We start from the raw sequence: 17,128 nt of genomic DNA on the forward strand, positions 1-17,128 counted from the left end.
TCAAAGGATGCAGTAACGATTACGAGTGAAGTGGAGATGAGAAACAACTTCGCCAATTCAATTGGTCGCTCTCTCCTTCCTCCACCTTTCCACCAACTCGCCCCGTTTCCGCCATGTCGAGCATGCTCTGTCGAACTCCATTAGCCTCGGCAGCTCGTCGACTACCTTCTACCTCGACTCGAGCCCTCTCCTCGACCGCGCGAAGACAAGCAGACGTTACCCTCGAAGTCGATGGAGTTTCAGTCACCGTGCCACAGGGAACCGCCCTGATTCAAGCGTGTGAGAAAGCTGGTAAGCTTCCAATCTACCACTCATGTGGTCATCGCGTTCGGCGAAGGGAGGCGATCTTGTCGGATTCGATTGCAACCGATTGGAGCAACTCTCTGCCGTCTATTCAGCATCCGAATCATTCAACGATGCTGTCGCTGATTGGGACGATACAAAGATGGAAAAGGTTGAGCTGGTGGAGCCTCGCGGCGAGGATGTCAAAGTCAGCAACTCCGAACGAAGGGTAGCAGGTTACTTGGGTCGTCGGGATGGCAAGAGCTTGTGTGACATCGGATGGACATCGGGTATCGGTTCAGTAGCGGACTCGGACGGGAGAGCTGTATGGCGAATCGAACTGTTAAAGATCGCACGGAAGGCGAAGGATCGACTCGAGCAATTTTCGTCTGTTGTAATCGAGGACGATGAGAGCTGACACTCTATCGTCAATCGGCAGGTGCTACCATTCCCCGGTTCTGCTACCACGACCGACTCAACATCGCTGGTAACTGCCGGTAAGTTTTCGATTTTCCCCATCTTCTCATGCTTCAATCCGCCTACTCACCTGTTTCGTTGCTCTTTCCCTCTAGTATGTGCCTCGTCGAAGTTACCCCTGGACCTCCCAAGCCTCAAGCTTCTTGCGCTCTCCCCGCCATGTCAGTATCCTCATTTTCACTATTCTGTCAGTCTGAATATAACTAACCCTTCTCCCGCTTCTGCAGGCCTGGACAAAAAGTCAAGACCAACTCTCCCACCGTCCACAAGGCTCGTGAAGGAGTTATGGAGTTCCTCCTCGCGAACCACCCTCTCGATTGCCCGATTTGCGATCAAGGAGGAGAGTGCGACTTGCAAGATCAGTCGATGCGCTACGGTTCCGACCGAACTCGTTTCCACGAAATCACCGGAAAACGAGCGACCGAGAACAAGAACTTCGGACCTTTGATCAAGACTTCGATGAACCGATGCATTCACTGCACTCGATGCGTTCGATTCGCGAACGAAGTCGCAGGAGTACAAGATCTGGGAACTTCGGGACGAGGAAACGACATGCAGATCGGTACCTACATCGAAAAGACGATCAACTCTGAAATGTCGGGAAATATCGTTGACCTTTGCCCCGTTGGAGCGCTCACTTCGAAACCTTATGCGTTCGAAGCACGACCTTGGGAACTCAAACACACTGAATCGATCGACGTTCTTGACGCCGTTGGATCCAACATTCGTCTTGACTCGAGGGGAATGCTCGTCATGCGAGTTGAACCCCGATTGAACGACGATATCAACGAGGAATGGATCAACGACAAGACTCGTTACGCTTACGATGGACTCAAGACTCAACGTCTCAACACTCCTCTCATCCGTCAAGGTGACCGATTCCAACCTGCTGACTGGCCTACCGGTGAGTTATCCTTACTCTTTGCAGTTTTCGATTTCCCGCTCACCTTTGCGCTTTTCTCGTGCAGCTCTCAACGCCATCAAGGAGGGACTCGCTTCTTCTGGTGCTTCCGGTAACGAGATCCAAGGTGTTGCCGGTGCCCTCGTCGATACCGAAGCCCTCGTCGCCCTCAAAGATTTCATCAACCGACTCGGTTCCGACAACACTACCCTCGACCAACCTCTCGGTTCGGCTCCCCCTGCTCACGGTGTCGACTTCCGATCGAACTACACTTTCGGTTCGACCATCTCTGGAGTTGAACACGCCGATCGAATCCTCCTCATCGGTACCAACCCTCGTCACGAAGCTGCGATCATCAACGCTCGCATCCGCAAGAGTTGGCTTCGACACGAGACCGACCTCGCTCTCATTGGTGAAGAATTCGATTCGACTTTCGGCTACGATCACCTCGGTACCGATCTCGCCGCGGTCAAGAAGACCCTCGGAGACGCAAACTCGAAGTGGGCGAAGGAGCTCAAGAAGGCGGAGCGACCTCTCATCGTTGTTGGATCTGCGATCACTGAGCACGAAGACGGTGCCAAGGTTCTCGCAGAAGTAGCCAAATTCGTCGAGGCCAACTCTGAGAAATTCGTCAACGACAAATGGACCGGTTACTCTTTCCTTCATCGAGTGAGTCTGCGTCCGCTTTCTCCTCAATCGAACATACTACTGACCCTCTCTCTCGCATCAGGCTGCTTCCCGAACAGCTGCTTACGACATTGGTTTCACTCCTTCCTCCTCCGCCACTTCTACCGACCCCAAATTCGTCTACCTCCTCGGTGCCGACGAGTTCTCTCCTTCCTCTATCCCCCGCGACGCCTTCGTAGTCTACCAAGGTCACCACGGAGACGCCGGTGCTCAATACGCCGACGTCGTTCTCCCCGGAGCTGCCTACACCGAAAAAGCCGGAACTTTCGTCAACACGGAAGGACGAACTCAACTCGGTCGTGCTGCCGTTCCTCCTCCCGGTGCCGCTCGTGAAGACTGGAAGATCATTCGTGCGCTTTCAGAAGTTGTCGGAGAAACCCTTCCTTACGACGACACTGGATCGATTCGGGATCGATTGTGGGATCTCTCCCCTTCGTTGGTTCGATATGGAGAACTCGAACGACCGAGTTCGGTTCTCGAGGGTTTGACGGCGTTGAGGGTACAGGCAGAGCGAGAGGGAGACAAGAGGAAGGGACTCGATGGAAAGACTGGAGCTTTCCAAAAACCTATTTCGAACTTCTACCGAACGGATGCTATCTCGAGGGCATCAGTGACAATGGGTCACTGCACGGTACGTCGCCTCTCTCGCCTTTGCATTGTCTTTGAACCGATTGACTGATTCACTCGATTTTCGCGATCAACAGAAAGCGTTTGTTGAGGGAAAAACTGGAGCTGATGGTGACGTCAAGCCTATTACCGTTCACGCATGAAGATAGTCGAGTTTGAGAAAACGAAAGCTTCAGAGCTAGAGAATAGTCGTCTTGTGTGTGTGTGTGTTTTGATTTTCGGTTTCCTTCCTTTTTGCGTCTCTACTTCGTAATGTATATTTTCTGCGCACACAACGAATGTCTCTCGTCGAGCCACGCCTGTCAGGGAGAGGAGAGAGATATCATATTTGCATTTACGATTCAGTCTATTCTCAACAGGTTCTTCTGCTCTCGGAGATCTTGCAATACGGGAGGAAGGAATTCGAATACTCCAACGACAATACCACAGGCCGGGGCGACCTAGGGAAGCGGGATTTAGGTCAGCGAGAGTCGAAAGAATCCAATTGAAGTTTCGACGCTCACCTTTGCGAGTCGAGGAGTCAAACCCTTTGTCATTCCGTTCCAACCTTCTCGCTTGAAGATATCGGCGAGAATAGCGAGAGTTCTCGTTTGTTCAGAAGACGATGTGACAGCTTGTCGTCTCGTTTTCACAACGTCGAAGGGATTCGTCAAAGTTGCGGCGATCTGACAACGAACGGTCAGCATTGGGCCGCCTGAGAAGTCTCGAAGAGTGCTCACCATTCCACTTCCAGCACCACTGACGAACGCGATCCCGAACTCTTTCCATTTCCTCCATTTCGCATCTTCCGCTCCTCCTCTCGAAGTTCCGGTTCCTTCGCCCAGCCCTTTCCCTCCCGTCAACGCTCGCTTGATTCCTTCGTACCCAGCCCAGTAGAATCCCGAGAAGGGTACGTCTCGCCAAAGAGTAGGAGGTAACCCTTTCCACGCCGTACTCCATCGTAATGTCCGAACGAGGTGAAGTAACGAAGTTCTCGATTGAGAATTTTGAGCTTGTAGCTGAGTTCTGAGGAGTTCGACGGGTGAAAGGAGGGCCGCAACGACGGTTCGAGATAGTGAGCCGGCGACGAGAGGGACTAGACCAAGATAAGTTGGCGATAACCGAATTTCGGTTTCTCCGGGTCGAGGTGGAAGTACCGCCCACTCCGGTGGGTTCGAGAATGCAGTCCGTCGTCCCCAATCATACCCGACCATGTAAATAACTTGTCCTGGTACCGACATCATGAGTGCTGGACCAGTCCCTCTCCACAGCGAAGTCACCCCTTCTGATCGAACGATGTGGAACAACGCGTCCCAGAATCCGGTGAGGTGCCGTGTCGGTGTAGAGTGTGAGACGTAAGGGAGGGATTGTGAAGCTTGGAGGGCCGAGGGATAGAGGCAGTTTGCGGGAGAGGGAGTTGCGAGAATCGCAGATCCGGAAGAGGACGAGATTGCGAATTGCGTCGGGGCCGGCATGGATGCGAGGTGATGAAGGTGTTGTGGGAAGTTTGTCGCGTGTGCTCCTGCGGCGGGTAATGCTGAACGAGCTATCCGAGGGTCGAATTTACAGAGGAGAGTTTTGTCGGAGGTGTTTGCTGAGAAATACGTCTTTTGACAGCAGGTAGTCGAAGATTTCGTGGTTGTGGAAGAGGCAGGAGGTGCAGAGGATGTACTGGGTATCGGAGGAGGCCAGGGAGTAGTCGATATCGAGTGGGAAGGGGGAGGTAATCGAGAAGAAGGAACGAAGAGAGGTTCTTGACTCGGCTGGGTTTGTAGGCGGGTCTTGATCACATCGAATGGAGTCACTGTAGATTGCTCACAGATCGTGTCAGTAACCTGTCAGAGATCCCTCGTCTTGCTGAGGAGATCCGATGCTATCATCATCCGCTGAATCCAGATCCCCCCATTCCTGTGCTGGGATAACTCGCCAAAGACTCCTTGCGAGCTGCCTCGACCTACTCGCGCCAGTGCTGGAGCTCCCCGTGAGGTTGATCTCTGGAAACGGCTTGCCATCGATTTTCCGCTGATGAAACTTTTCGGCATCGCCTATCGCACTGAGAGAGCTTGTACGTACTCGTTAGACTCGTCAAGATTGCCCCCGTACATGCTGCTATCGTCTTGTCCTTTTCCGCTGTATAGTCTCGTTGAGCGAGTTGAGACGGATTGATCTGTGGCGATGGAGACGGTTCGACCTCTTCTGAGAGGGCATTTTCGAGTAACATCGATGTCTGAGGTTGGTCAGGTTGGGGGTCGTATGAAGTCGTGAGGTGAAGTTGAAGGAAGACGTCAAACTTTCGAAACTTCTGAGATTTCGTTTCTCTTCTCGATCAGTGCGCGACACAACTTGCGACCCTTGGCTTTGCTCACTCAAATCAACATGCTCGTCTCCGAAACTTCCGCTTCGACCTCTGAACCTGCAAAGGTAAGAAGCTTTCACCCGTTACACGAAGGCTCGTGCTGAATCGATTCGTCTTCATGGGCAGGTCGACTACCTCGAGACCTTCCAATACCACACTGTACGACTTCGGGAAATGATTGTGTACGGTAGAGACCCGTGCGAGGGAATCGGCGAGATTCAAAACGCTCTCGATCTCGCCCGAAAATCGGAAGGGATTCTTGCGAGCCAGCCTGGATGGATCGTGTTCTGGGTTCTCCTTCTCGCCTCTGGTCTGTGGAGGATTCAAGAGATGGACCAAGTAGCTGAACGACTCGAGCAGGTCAAATTGATTCTCGAAAATTACGAGGAAGAGATCGGTTCGGAGGCTGTCGAAATCTTTCGCGAAAAAGCGGCGACTCTCTCGAGGTTTCCCGGAGTTCCGTTTGTGGAGGGTCTTTCCGTAGACGAACGTGAGTGCATTTCGTCCGATGCGGGACTTCGAATTTCTCACTTGTTTGACGTTTCAGCAAAGATTCAATGGCGTTCCGACCTAGTTGCCGCCACGGAGAGCGACACTGACTTAGAGGACAAAGAGATGGAAGTCGAAGAAGCTCAAGCAGAAGAATCTCGCTCAAAGCTTGAAGCGGATCAAGCTCCCAAGGTCGAAAAGGATTACGAACCTTCACGTACGTCTGTCTAACTGATATGGTGTATGACATTGAGATCAATTTGTAAGTTGTAGGTGAAATCGAGGACGTCCTGAAGGACCTTCATCTCGTCTGACTTCACACGTCGCTGCGATTCCTTGTCGAATCCCGGTTGACCCAACCCAGACCCAACGGATTTCGTGTTGAAGACTTGCTCGTACTGTAGTCTGTTAAGAGGTTTGCTTGAGTATTGCAGAAGTGTACTTGACACAAGGAAGTGCGAAAAACAGCGCTCGGTTGAGGAAAAAGGTTGCGAGGAGCGCGAGTCGACCTCATCAAACAAGGAGTGGGGACTCCCTTGGGCTCTTCTTCTTCACCACTCCGTCGTATCTCGTTATTCGCCCCGCACAATCCCGAGGAGAGCTCAGTCGATACAGTTTATCACTGAAACTTAAGATTAGACCGACCGCACAACTTGACATGCGAGAAACTGAGCTTTGTCTGCCAGCTTCACGGCTCTCCTTCACAGAAGTGACGAAGTGGTGTCCCAGTCCCAGATGCCTGCTTGCGTCCGTATTTCGCTCGAGCTAAGCTATCGTCTCTGAGTTGTCGAGTTGTTTGAGTGCTCTTCGCAATCCTATCTGGCTAAAGCTCGTCTCACTGAACTTCGTAGCCTAGCCTCTGCGGCGCCCTCACTACTAGCACGAAGAGACGTCTGCGACAGAACAGAATGGGATTACGGATGACAGCAACAGAACAAACGAAGACTGAAAGAACCTCTTTCAACAGCAAAGTCGAAAATACTCTAATCTATTCACATACACCCGAACTTCGTACCGCCCGACCCGACCTAGTTGATGTAACGCATGAAGGGGTTCTCCTTGTCGGTCAGATCGGCGAATGCAGCTTTGGCCGCTTCTCGTTCGACGTCCTCGGGAGTCCAGCCGTTTTCCTTGATGAGCTCTTGCAATCTTTCGTCCTTTTTCTTGTTCAGCCAGAGGATGTAGTAGTTGAATGCGATGACGGTTGGGATAGCGGCGGCGAAGAGAACCAAGACGACAATCTTGCCCGGTAGATACTGCGGCGCGGTTTCCTGACGAAAGATCGTCGTTCCGACCAGATTACTCAGGGCAAAGGAGCTGAGAAAGATGGCGTTGAATACACCTACCAGGGGCCAAAATGGGGAGTATCAGCGCCAATCCCTGCGAGAGAAAACGAGGCAAAAAGGAATGAAAACCGAGAAAAACTCACTTTTCTTTGTGTTTCCGGCGATTGAGCTAGCCGAGAGGGCGTACATAAGACATAGAACTGCTCCATAGCACTGTGTGAAGCAAATCCCGACGCTACGATCAAGGTCGAGTCAGTTTGGACCAAGAACTTCAGAAGATCACAGAACGAAACATACACTAGGGCTGCCTTGTTCCCCGGCGATGCAAAGCCAACGACCAATGAAAGACCGAAGACAGTTGGTACGAGCGCACCAAGCATCGGCATCATGCGACGACTTGACTTGTCGGCCCACCAGCAGCAGACGCAAATCGTGATCGCGAGGAAAGCTCCTTCGGGTAGATTGAGAAGCAAGGCGTCCCTCGAGGAGTAGCCGAAACCCTTGATGAGGATCGAGTTGAAGCTGCACCACCAACAGTCAGCGGCTCGGCAAAAGCGAGAAAAGGTTTCGAAGACTCACGAAGCGAGACCTCCGTTCGGGATGCAACTTAGCATCACGAGGAACACGAGCGCCCACGTCTTGAGGTCGGTAACGGCTTCACGAGCTTGGTACCACTTGAAGGTCTTGTTCCTCGTACCGGTTTGATTGTCGCGAACCCGCTCGAGCGCAATCAACTTTTCTCGTTCGGTGAGGAAATTTGCCGTTGCGGGAGAGTCGGGCAGCCAAAAAAGTGTCGAGAAACCAACTATGAACGCCATACCGCCGAGAATGAAGTAAATGATCCTCCAGTGAGCGACCGAGTCGCCTTTGTATTCGAGAACTCCGACAGATATCAAACTTCCGATGATCTGAGTGAATCCATTTTGTACGTAGAAGGCGCCGATACGTTTGGCTTGCTCGTCCTTCCGATAGAAGCCGGAGATGAGGGCGATGAGGATGGGCGATACACATGCTTCGCAACAGCCGAGAAGGAACCTCATCGCGAAGAAAAACCCGAAGTTGGCTGATGCGGCGTGAAGGATGAGGAAGCTAGAGCATATCAAGATATGTGTCAGTAAGCACTGAGCCATCCTCTAGAGGAAGTCTCCGGCAGGGGGAGGACTCACGTCGCCCAGAGAAGAACGTTGATCGCTAGATACTTCGCCAGCGGGAAGTGTTGACCAATCCATCCTGTCGGAAGCTCAAAGACCAGGAAACCGAGGTAGAATGCCATCGAGACCTGTCCTCGAGGCGAGGCAAGGGAGGCAGGTAAAGGTCAGTAAGCGGTGGCGAGTGCTGAATGTGAAACTAGCTTACGAGGTTGTAGTGTTCACCCTTGATGGGCAATCCCATGACAGACGAGTAATTGAGCGAGTTCTTGTCGAGGAATTGAGAAAAGTAGACGGCCGCCAGCAGAGGCAAAATCTGTGAAGAATCGCGAGTCAGAATTAGTTTCGAGCGGGATTGATCGAGAGGAAGACTCTTCATACCCGTTTGTCGAGTTTGCGCTTCACTGCATCTGACTCCTCCTGCGTGAAGATCTGTCGCTCAGCACCAGCGAGTTTCATTCCTTCGTCCTGATCCTTTTCGGCGATTGAGTAGAGTTTGCCATCGTTCTCGACGACGGCGAGCACAGAGGTTGTGACGCCTGATTCGAGCTTCTTGTCTTCAGAGTGTAGTGATTGAGTCGACGACATGTCGAGTGTGGGCGAGATGGGAGAAGAGGGTGATAGGGAGATAGGGAGGAAAGAGGAGAGAAGATTCGAAACGAGAGCAGAGCTAGCGTAGCTTTTTGTGGAGAGCCAAGTATAGATAGGTGATAGCGACGAGTCGAGCCGACGGAAACAGACTCAGTCGCAGAGGAGCAGGAGCGGTCCGAAGGAAACGAGATCGAGCGTCGAATTTGAAGCGGGGGTTATCACGCGGCCGTCGGCAATCTCTGTGTGAAAGAGCGATTAGAAATTGCCCCTTGATAAGACGACGCATCTGCTACAATGCTCTGAGTGAGAAAGGACCGGCGGACGAAGCTAAAGAAACCTAAAAGGGTGCGAGATAACGAAAGACGGATTAGCCGCCCGTATTTCAATTCTCGATTTTGAAAGGGTGAACTAACTATAGTCTGTACGAAGTCGGCCGTGTCGTTCCCTTTGCTCTGTCTTCCTGAGAGAGTGGGTCTCACGAACCGACGGATCCTTCGAAATCGCTCCGCTCGAGCTCGAACGAGATCCAAACGGGCCAGTGATCCGAGGCAGCTCCCAGCTTGTACTCCGGTTTAGCCCAGTACTCGTCTTTCCACTGCCAACAGCCTCACGATGAGCGAGAGACAATAAGCGATCTCAAGTGAAAGGGACTCACGGCGTAGCGAATTTGGCACTTTCGAACGTGATAGAGGAACCGCTCGGAGATGATGAACCCGTCGACTGTCGCTCGAATAACGGAGTCAGTCTCGCTCGGCCTCGAATGGAAGACGACGAAGACTCACGTCTCCAACCTCCGAGATGTTTCGAAGAGTGACTGCGTAGAAGAAGAAATGCTCAGCTTCCCATCGGCTGCTGATCACGACTTGCGTACGCACGTATACTGCCTGAACCCTTCCCCGTGCATCAACCTCCAGACATCGACGAATTTCTTCCCCGGTCTTCTCGGATTCGACGACTCGGGTTGAGGACCCAACAGCTTTTCGTGTGCTTTGATCTCGTCTGGATGGGTACCTCCAACTTGCCCGTAGTTACCGTACCATTGCACGTCGGGCGATTTCCATTCGCTCAGAGGAGTCTTCGCAGGTCGAGGCGTTGTTGGTGAATAAGGTCGAACGACATTGAAATCACCTAGCCAGCAGGAGTTCGACGCTAGGATCAGTATCGTTATACATATCCCTAGCCGGAGACTTCAGCTGACCTGACCAGACAATTGCCTTTTTCTCGTCTAGTGAACGGATCCATTTCTCGAAATCGGCGTTCCATCTCCGTCTCCGATCGATGCTCTAGACATCACCAGCATCGCGAGGATAAGCGAGGACTGATAATGGCGATGACTGGGAGGAAGCACTCACCTTGAACCGATCGCCAGAGTTCGGGACATAAGTTGCGATGAAGAAGCACTCCTTGAACTCTAGCGTAATCATCCCTGAATTTCGACGGACGATAAGCGCATGTTGCACACGTACCGAGTCTGACGACGACTCACGCGCTTTCCCCTCGGCTTCGTCGAATTCTGCTCCGTCTGGAAATCCATAAATCGGTTCCGCAATCGGTTTCAGTTTCGAGACGATCGCGACTTGATTACTCCAATAGCGATACTACAAGCTTAAGTACTGTCAGTGCTCCACGAAGGCTGAAAGTGGAGAGAATAGAGGGGACTTACGGGATAGCGAGCGCGAAGAAACGCCCAGTCTGCTCCTCGTTCGAACGTCTTCTGAGGGTCCTTATCTTTCACTTCCGTGATAGACAAGATGTGAGGGTCCTCTGCCTCGACGTACATCCGAAATGCGTTCTAATCGCGAACGAGCGGAGAAGACATTGAAGATCAGCGGAACGTTCGCCAAATCGAGGAGAGAGAGCTCAAGACATACACGCCATTTCGGCCCGTTACTAGTATCTAGTCCCGCAACGTTCCACGTAGACATCTGGATCGTATCGTGAGGTTCCGGACGACCAAGTTTGCCTTGAAGAGGATTGTCGGGCAAAGGCTCGATCCCGACGCGCCTTCGTTTCGCGGAGGGTGGTGTATCGAGCCGTTCGCGAGCCATTCTGGTGGTTCCGGAAGGAGAGGATGTACGGGAGGGACTGGAGAAAGAGTTGTTGAACGAGGGACGAGATCGGAAGAGAATGGGGAGACCCGAGAAACACAGCTCGGTAGGGCAGCGGGGCCAAGAGGAGTCTAGTCAAGGCAAACGAGCGTCGGTTGACTGAATCAAGGAAGTGGTACAGGATCAAAGAAGCGAGTTCGGAATCGCTTCCTTCTCGATTCTCCTCGAACCATGGCACCCCTCGCATCTACCAGCAAGTGGACTCTAGACTATACCTCTGCACCGTGAGTCTCCTCCTGTTCTGCTCAAAGACCTCGCACTGACGTTGTTGGGTCGTGATAGGCGTTCCGAGATGACGGTTCAAGATCCCCCTGGTTTCTCTCCTTCTGAATCGTCTAAGGTGCGCTACTCTCTTCAAATTTACTCACAAACCGCTGCTGACTATCTCGCGCGCGTGTAGACTGCAAATAAGGCAGAGTCGAAGAATTCGAAGAGTTCAGGGGTCAATCTCGACGCATTGAGGTCTCAGAAAGCATGGGAGGTAGCTCTAGCTCCTGCGAAGAGTGTGCCTATGCAAGGTGAGCTCACCTTCTCTCGGAAGAACGAGTAGTCGTTGAGGAGAGTTCGTTCAACTGACCTGACTCGTTACTTTCGTGCTCAGCATTCATGATGTATATGACTGGAGGCGGGATCCAAGTCTTTTCGGTCATGTCGGTGTGGTTCTTGCTGAAACAAGCCGTAGGAGGGATGATGAGCGTCGAAAATGGTCAGTTCTCATTTCATCTCTCATTTGCGACTTCTCGATCTGACGCCTCGTACGGCCGCTAGTCTTTGCACCTTATACGGCTGCATCACGGAGTAAAGCTACTCTTTCGACGACCGCTGCATCAGATTCGCACGAAGAACCGCCTCCCTCGTTCATTCAGCAAAAACTCGTTTACCTCCTGTGTCAGCTCGGTCTCCTCGTACGCCTCTCTTCCTTGTCACTCTACCAACGAGACAATGGCACTGATCTGGACGTCGCTCATTCCATTACAGGCGGTAGGAGCCTGGAAGCTCAACTCGATGGGTTTACTCCCGACCCATGAATCCGACTGGATCGCCTTCCGAGAATACCCCGAGTGGAAGAGGTTACCGATCGATACGAGTCATGTACGACATTTGATGGGCAAGGTACATTATTCGTAGTTTCGGGTTCAGGTTCTGTATTACTTAAGCATTTTCCGTCATCTGTTCGGTTCTCGGGACTTCCATGCGCGAAATGACAAGCGGCTGAGCATCAAGGTACATAGAAGAGAGTGAAAAGCCAGAGGATCTCTCGCCTTCTCTCTTCGCACGATAAGACCCAGTTGATCTTTTCGAATCAATTTCAACTGATGATGATATGATGACGACGAAGATGATGACTAGTGCAAGGCAAGACCCAAGAGAAAAGCGAACCAGGAGAGGAAAACACGAAACAGACGACAAAGAGAAAACAATCTAGAGTAAGTTAATTAGAGGTAGGAGAAGATCATGAACAAGGCGGATGCAGGGAGAGGAACAAGAGTCTAGTGATGTTGAACGGGAGCGCCTTCCCTCGCCGAAGTGTCGGTCACGTCCGAATCGGAAGGAATTCGGTGCGCCGTCTTTTCGTTCGAAGTCCTCGAAACCGTCGTCGAGAGTCCGGCACCCGCTTCACCGTGTGAGTCGTCCATCTCTCGACGAATGGCTACGTAGTCGTAAGAAAGCTCGCCGCACTCGGCCTCGTCGATACCGACAATTTCAGATTCTTCCGTGGCGCGAAGTTTGAGTCCAGGAATGTGGTCAACGATGAAGAGGAGGATGTAGGTGACGACGGCGACGTAGGCCATGATCGTAGTAGCCATGGCGAGTTCCCATCCGAGTTGAACCCAGTTGCTGAAAACGAGGAGATTTCGAGTCAGTTTCGAAATTTCCCGCGTTTCGAAATTTCTCGCGGAAAGAGGTCTCTGAAACTCACTGGTTGATCCATCCACCGTTGATCTCAGTCGCTCCGTCGAACGATGCGACACGAGAGTCAGCGAAGAGAGCGGTCAAGATAGCTCCGACGTATCCTCCGATTCCGTGAAGAGCGAAACCGTCGACAGCGTCGTCGATACCGAGGAGGACCTTGATGCCAGTGGCGTAGTTGCAAGCCTAAGAACAATTGACGAGTTAGTTTCGGTGAGAATGAGAACGAGAGAGGGACGTGACTCACGATAGCAGCGACGAATCCGATAGCGAGGGAAGCGGGAGCACCGACGAATCCAGCAGCGGGAGTGATACCGACGAGACCAGCGAGGATACCGGAACAGAGGGAAACGGCAGACCAGCGACGAGTGTAAATCCTGGACGTGATCCAAGCTCCGGGATTAGCTCATGCTGTAAGCAGGACTGATTGGAGCAAAGACTCACCAATCCATGCACATCCAAGTGAGACCTCCCATAGCAGCAGCCAAGTTGGTAACGACCGAAGCTTGGACCGAACGAAGGTTCATCGCACCAGCCGATCCTCCGTTGAATCCGAACCATCCAAACCAGAGGAGGGTAGTACCGATAACGACGTGAGAGACAGAGTGAGGTCGGTAAGCGAGTTTAGCAGTTCCGTAACCGCGACGTTTTCCGAGGTAGAACGACCAAACGAGTCCAGCGGTTCCGGAAGCGATGTGAACGGGTCCTCCTCCGGCGAAATCGAGTACTTGATGTTCAGCTCCCCATCCGGTTGCTGACCAAGTCCAACAAGCGACGACGTTGTAGACGATCGTGGCCCACAAGAAGGAAACGACGAGGATCGGGGCGAGTCGAGCACGTTCCGCGCAACCTCCGACGGCGATAACAGGGGTGAGGGCGGCGAACATGGATTGGTAGAAGGCGTAGAGGAGTACAGGCATCTTTCCTGAGGGTTGAATGTCGGTGTTCATAAATCCGAAGAATTCCAGAGTTCCGATGAATTTTGATCCGGCTCCGTAGGTGAGGGAGTATCCCCAGAAGAACCATTCGATCGTGACGAGGGAGTAGATGGCGAGTGATAGCATCATCATCGACAAGGCGTTCTTCCGTCTTAGGAGACCAGAGTCTGCGATACGGAACGAGATGTCAGTTTCGCACGCTCGAGGTGGATCCGAGTGAGATATCGAGACATACAGAGGAATCCAACACCGGGAGCCATGATCATGACCAAGGCTGAAGAAGTCAAGATCCATGACTGATATAGGCGACGAGGGAGAGACGGAGGAAAGGGGAAGGGGAGGAGAAAGAAAACGCGATTCGTTAGCTCTGCGACTCTCGTACAGATCGCAATCGTTCTAGAGACACACCATATCACCATTGTTGACTGCGAGAGCGAGAGTAGAACGCGTGTCAGTCGTCGATTCTCTTATCTCTCGCGAGAAATGCGAAAGGGAAAAGACTCACAAACTGTCGATTCTCCATCCGATGTTCCGATCAAGTTACCTTCTGGCGTGTAAGTAGCGTTCACCATGTTGCTTCTGGAGTGTAGCGCAAAGAGGGCTAGAGGGAAAGAAAGTTTGCTGTTCAAAACGAAAAGCGAATTCGTTATCAGACCGATTCGAGCGGATTAGAGATAGAGCTAAAGGGTAAAACTCACTGTTGTTTCGAGGAGGGGCTAGACTAGTTCTCAAGTAGAGGTCGAATTGAGGCGGTAGCGAGAGAAGCGCTTTGAAGGAAGATGAAGAGAAACAAAAGAGAGGAGACGGAACTGTTGAGTTGAACAAGAGAAAAGGATCAGGAAGGAAGGGAAGATAACGATGAAAATTTTTTCCTGCCCTGAGAGATTGGCAGAGTGCTTGCGATTCTGAGTCTGCGATTGCAATTCGAAATCGCCGCAGAGATAAGCTCGACCGGCCTTCGCTCGACCATCAATCGCAAAAGCTCTCACTCGTCTCGTGCGCGCTAGTCTGTTTAGTCTGAAACTTGCTCAAAAGTTATCGCGGAAGGTCAGTTCGAAGTACAGTACCTCGGATCCTAGCTCAAACAGAACAGATGCTTTTCTCCCTTTCTGATGTGCGAAACCCCTTATGAAACCGATTGCCGGTTGATATCGCCGCCGAAGCAAAAGATTCCCATCAGTCGAGCCGGAAGTTGCTTGGAAACCGAGCGAGGGGAAAAACGACAAGAAAGTCCCGGCAAGTCTCAGAAGAACGGAAGTCTGGTTATCTCGTCAAGTCGAGACAAGCCATTACGATAGACGAGCCTTTCGTTAGTGAAGGCGGCAGACTGAGAAGAGGCGCAGAAAGTGTTGTCTAGATGATGAGATTAGATTTGCAGTGCTAGTAAAATGAGAAGAAAATTAAAAGATAAGCTCGTCCTTCAGCGTGACGATCGAGGTCAATATGTAAGCTACAAGTCGTCGTCAATTCCGTTTCGACGCAGCAGAAGGACCTCCGAGATCTCCCGATGCTGGTGTGTCGAACGAGTCCCTCGCTTTTCCATTTCCTCCTCTCGATCCGACATCTCCATCATCGAAACTATCTTCTTCATCCTCCTCGTCTTCCTCCCAACCACCATACGAATCGGGATGTCCGTTCCCTTGTCCTTTCGAGTTTGCCCCAGCGGCAGTATGAGCGAAAGTTTTCGGTAAACCCGATTCTTCGTCGAGAGGGATCGAATTTCCAGAGTGATAAGGAGTTGCGGGCATGCCTTTCGTCGTAGGGTGTCGTAACTGATCGGGCATCTTGCTGAGGAAATAGTAGAAGAAGGCGCAGGTGAGAGATCCTCCAGCGACGAGATCGATCAGGTAATGATGAGTGAGGTACTGATCGAATAACACTGGGATCAGTCTTGTAGTCTCGAGATTGTATGAGGTATGAGAAAGACGACATACCATCGTGCTCCAGTAGAGCCAAAAGACATAAATCCAGTAGAACACTCTGCCTCTCGGGAAGAAATGACTCAAGAACAACGCTTCCATCGTCGAGCATCCTGCGTGAAGCGAAGGGAAAGCACCGAAGGGCACGGGAGCGCCGGAGAACGTTTTGTCGTAACCGTGTCCTCCGAAGATTGCGTCGATTCGAGCGAGACCTCCGGGCGAACCTCGCATGTTGTAGTTCGCTGGAACGAGTCCTTCCCTCAACTCGTACCCTACGAAGCAAACAATCAGTCTAAGTGTCGGGCAGGGAGAGAGAAGACGACTTACAAGGAGGAGCGCAAGGGAACGCGATTTGGATCATGACTCCCACCAAATTCATATATCCGAAAGCCGAAGCGAAGAACTTGACTGCGCCAGGAGGAGAAAAGATGAAGAGTAGAGCGGCGACGACGAACGGGATGGCGAAATGAGCGACTCCGTAAGGCAACCAGGCCATGATATCGAGGAAAGGGTTCGTCCAACGGGTGAGGAGATCCGAGATGTTTGCGCCGTAGAGAACCGATTCGAGAGTCGGTAGGACTGAGACCCAGATGTGAGGTCGATAAGCTTTGGGGATGAATTGGGATGAATAGAAGAGGATGAGCCACGAGAAGATTGGAGACGCGGGAAGAAAGAATTGAGAGGTGAAGGGAATGAGGAGGGCGAGGGTGTAGACTGAGACGAGGAAGATCTTGAAGAGTAACGGTGCGGCCATCACTGATAGAGAGAAGAGCGCGACCTGAACAAACAGAGCTGGAAGTCAGTTTTCGAAAACTGGAAGGTTCCCTGATTGCGTGTCTCGACTCATCCGTGTCTCGAGCGACTCAGTCCTGATGTAGGTAGAGGATCACCACGACTGACTGTCGTGCCTCCCAAATTGCAAAGGAGATGCGAGAGAGAGGCAGACGAAACAGAGACTCACAGTAACCATGAACGCGTACTCCCAATCCCGCTTCCATTCCCATCCATACCGTCTCAATCGCTTGATGCTCAGTTGCACATCGAAACTGATCTCCAACCTTGAGACGGCGCCGAGGACAGAGTCTCTGATCGGAGCTGGGAGATATAACCGCATCGACTTCACTGTTCGAGCCGCTGGTCGCTAACGAGGATTCTTGAGGTGGGCAGGTATAATCCGCGAGGATGAACGGGCTGGAAGAGCGGTCGGGATGGGAGAAAGATGAAAAGGGGAAAGAGAGGGAAGGAAGGGAAGGGGAAAGCGCTGATGGACAGCGTTCCGCGTAGGTGAGGTACTGTTGTTAGGTAGAGTCCGTTCTGTGCGAGTCGAGTGAGCGTAAGGAGTTGAGAGACGACGAAAGTTGTATAAACAGCTCGGCTCGGCTTCGCGATCACACGGCGGGCAAACCGGTGTCGCCTCAGGGGAAGGCGA

General features: G+C 52.0%; 8 protein-coding genes across 8 annotated transcripts; 3 read left to right on the plus strand and 5 right to left on the minus strand.

The window, feature by feature from the left end:
* Nucleotides 1-113: 113 nt before the first annotated feature.
* On the plus strand, nucleotides 114-3,117 carry JCM6883_001036 (uncharacterized protein; the record flags this gene model as incomplete). Its single annotated transcript, XM_076635055.1, has 7 exons — nucleotides 114-291; nucleotides 722-779; nucleotides 855-920; nucleotides 987-1,663; nucleotides 1,728-2,329; nucleotides 2,391-2,978; nucleotides 3,052-3,117. 7 exons carry the CDS (start codon nucleotides 114-116, stop codon nucleotides 3,115-3,117), a joined length of 2,235 nt encoding a protein of 744 aa, XP_076484956.1.
* Nucleotides 3,118-3,315: 198 nt separating this feature from the next.
* On the minus strand, nucleotides 3,316-5,174 carry JCM6883_001037 (uncharacterized protein; the record flags this gene model as incomplete). The annotated part of the gene is made up of 4 exons (XM_076635056.1): nucleotides 3,316-3,414; nucleotides 3,478-3,639; nucleotides 3,694-4,757; nucleotides 5,027-5,174. The coding sequence occupies 4 exons, from the start codon at nucleotides 5,172-5,174 to the stop codon at nucleotides 3,316-3,318; spliced, it is 1,473 nt and encodes a 490-aa protein (XP_076484957.1).
* Nucleotides 5,175-5,329: 155 nt separating this feature from the next.
* Nucleotides 5,330-6,112, plus strand: JCM6883_001038 (uncharacterized protein; the record flags this gene model as incomplete). Its single annotated transcript, XM_076635057.1, has 4 exons — nucleotides 5,330-5,374; nucleotides 5,436-5,799; nucleotides 5,857-6,015; nucleotides 6,072-6,112. 4 exons carry the CDS (start codon nucleotides 5,330-5,332, stop codon nucleotides 6,110-6,112), a joined length of 609 nt encoding a protein of 202 aa, XP_076484958.1.
* Nucleotides 6,113-6,826: 714 nt separating this feature from the next.
* JCM6883_001039 (uncharacterized protein) lies at nucleotides 6,827-8,820 on the minus strand (the record flags this gene model as incomplete). The annotated part of the gene is made up of 7 exons (XM_076635058.1): nucleotides 6,827-7,140; nucleotides 7,228-7,319; nucleotides 7,382-7,606; nucleotides 7,664-8,173; nucleotides 8,251-8,363; nucleotides 8,441-8,548; nucleotides 8,614-8,820. The coding sequence occupies 7 exons, from the start codon at nucleotides 8,818-8,820 to the stop codon at nucleotides 6,827-6,829; spliced, it is 1,569 nt and encodes a 522-aa protein (XP_076484959.1).
* Nucleotides 8,821-9,298: 478 nt separating this feature from the next.
* JCM6883_001040 (uncharacterized protein) lies at nucleotides 9,299-10,871 on the minus strand (the record flags this gene model as incomplete). The annotated part of the gene is made up of 9 exons (XM_076635059.1): nucleotides 9,299-9,418; nucleotides 9,479-9,543; nucleotides 9,606-9,637; nucleotides 9,699-9,951; nucleotides 10,022-10,106; nucleotides 10,176-10,249; nucleotides 10,310-10,421; nucleotides 10,487-10,615; nucleotides 10,695-10,871. The coding sequence occupies 9 exons, from the start codon at nucleotides 10,869-10,871 to the stop codon at nucleotides 9,299-9,301; spliced, it is 1,047 nt and encodes a 348-aa protein (XP_076484960.1).
* Nucleotides 10,872-11,102: 231 nt separating this feature from the next.
* Nucleotides 11,103-12,059, plus strand: EMC4 (chaperone EMC4; the record flags this gene model as incomplete). The annotated part of the gene is made up of 6 exons (XM_076635060.1): nucleotides 11,103-11,155; nucleotides 11,214-11,271; nucleotides 11,332-11,449; nucleotides 11,533-11,637; nucleotides 11,700-11,836; nucleotides 11,910-12,059. 6 exons carry the CDS (start codon nucleotides 11,103-11,105, stop codon nucleotides 12,057-12,059), a joined length of 621 nt encoding a protein of 206 aa, XP_076484961.1.
* Nucleotides 12,060-12,421: 362 nt separating this feature from the next.
* JCM6883_001042 (ammonium transporter) lies at nucleotides 12,422-14,352 on the minus strand (the record flags this gene model as incomplete). Its single annotated transcript, XM_076635061.1, has 7 exons — nucleotides 12,422-12,770; nucleotides 12,853-13,028; nucleotides 13,090-13,219; nucleotides 13,287-13,947; nucleotides 14,016-14,076; nucleotides 14,189-14,205; nucleotides 14,286-14,352. The coding sequence occupies 7 exons, from the start codon at nucleotides 14,350-14,352 to the stop codon at nucleotides 12,422-12,424; spliced, it is 1,461 nt and encodes a 486-aa protein (XP_076484962.1).
* An 891-nt stretch (nucleotides 14,353-15,243) lies between these two features.
* On the minus strand, nucleotides 15,244-16,813 carry JCM6883_001043 (phosphatase PAP2 family protein; the record flags this gene model as incomplete). Its single annotated transcript, XM_076635062.1, has 4 exons — nucleotides 15,244-15,645; nucleotides 15,715-15,971; nucleotides 16,027-16,477; nucleotides 16,661-16,813. 4 exons carry the CDS (start codon nucleotides 16,811-16,813, stop codon nucleotides 15,244-15,246), a joined length of 1,263 nt encoding a protein of 420 aa, XP_076484963.1.
* Between the last annotated feature and the right edge of the window lie 315 nt (nucleotides 16,814-17,128).

This window comes from Sporobolomyces salmoneus (genome assembly GCF_050403485.1).
Source record: "Sporobolomyces salmoneus JCM6883 DNA, S_salmoneus_JCM6883_v1_ctg81, whole genome shotgun sequence".
In the NCBI taxonomy this organism is placed as follows: domain Eukaryota; kingdom Fungi; phylum Basidiomycota; class Microbotryomycetes; order Sporidiobolales; family Sporidiobolaceae; genus Sporobolomyces; species Sporobolomyces salmoneus.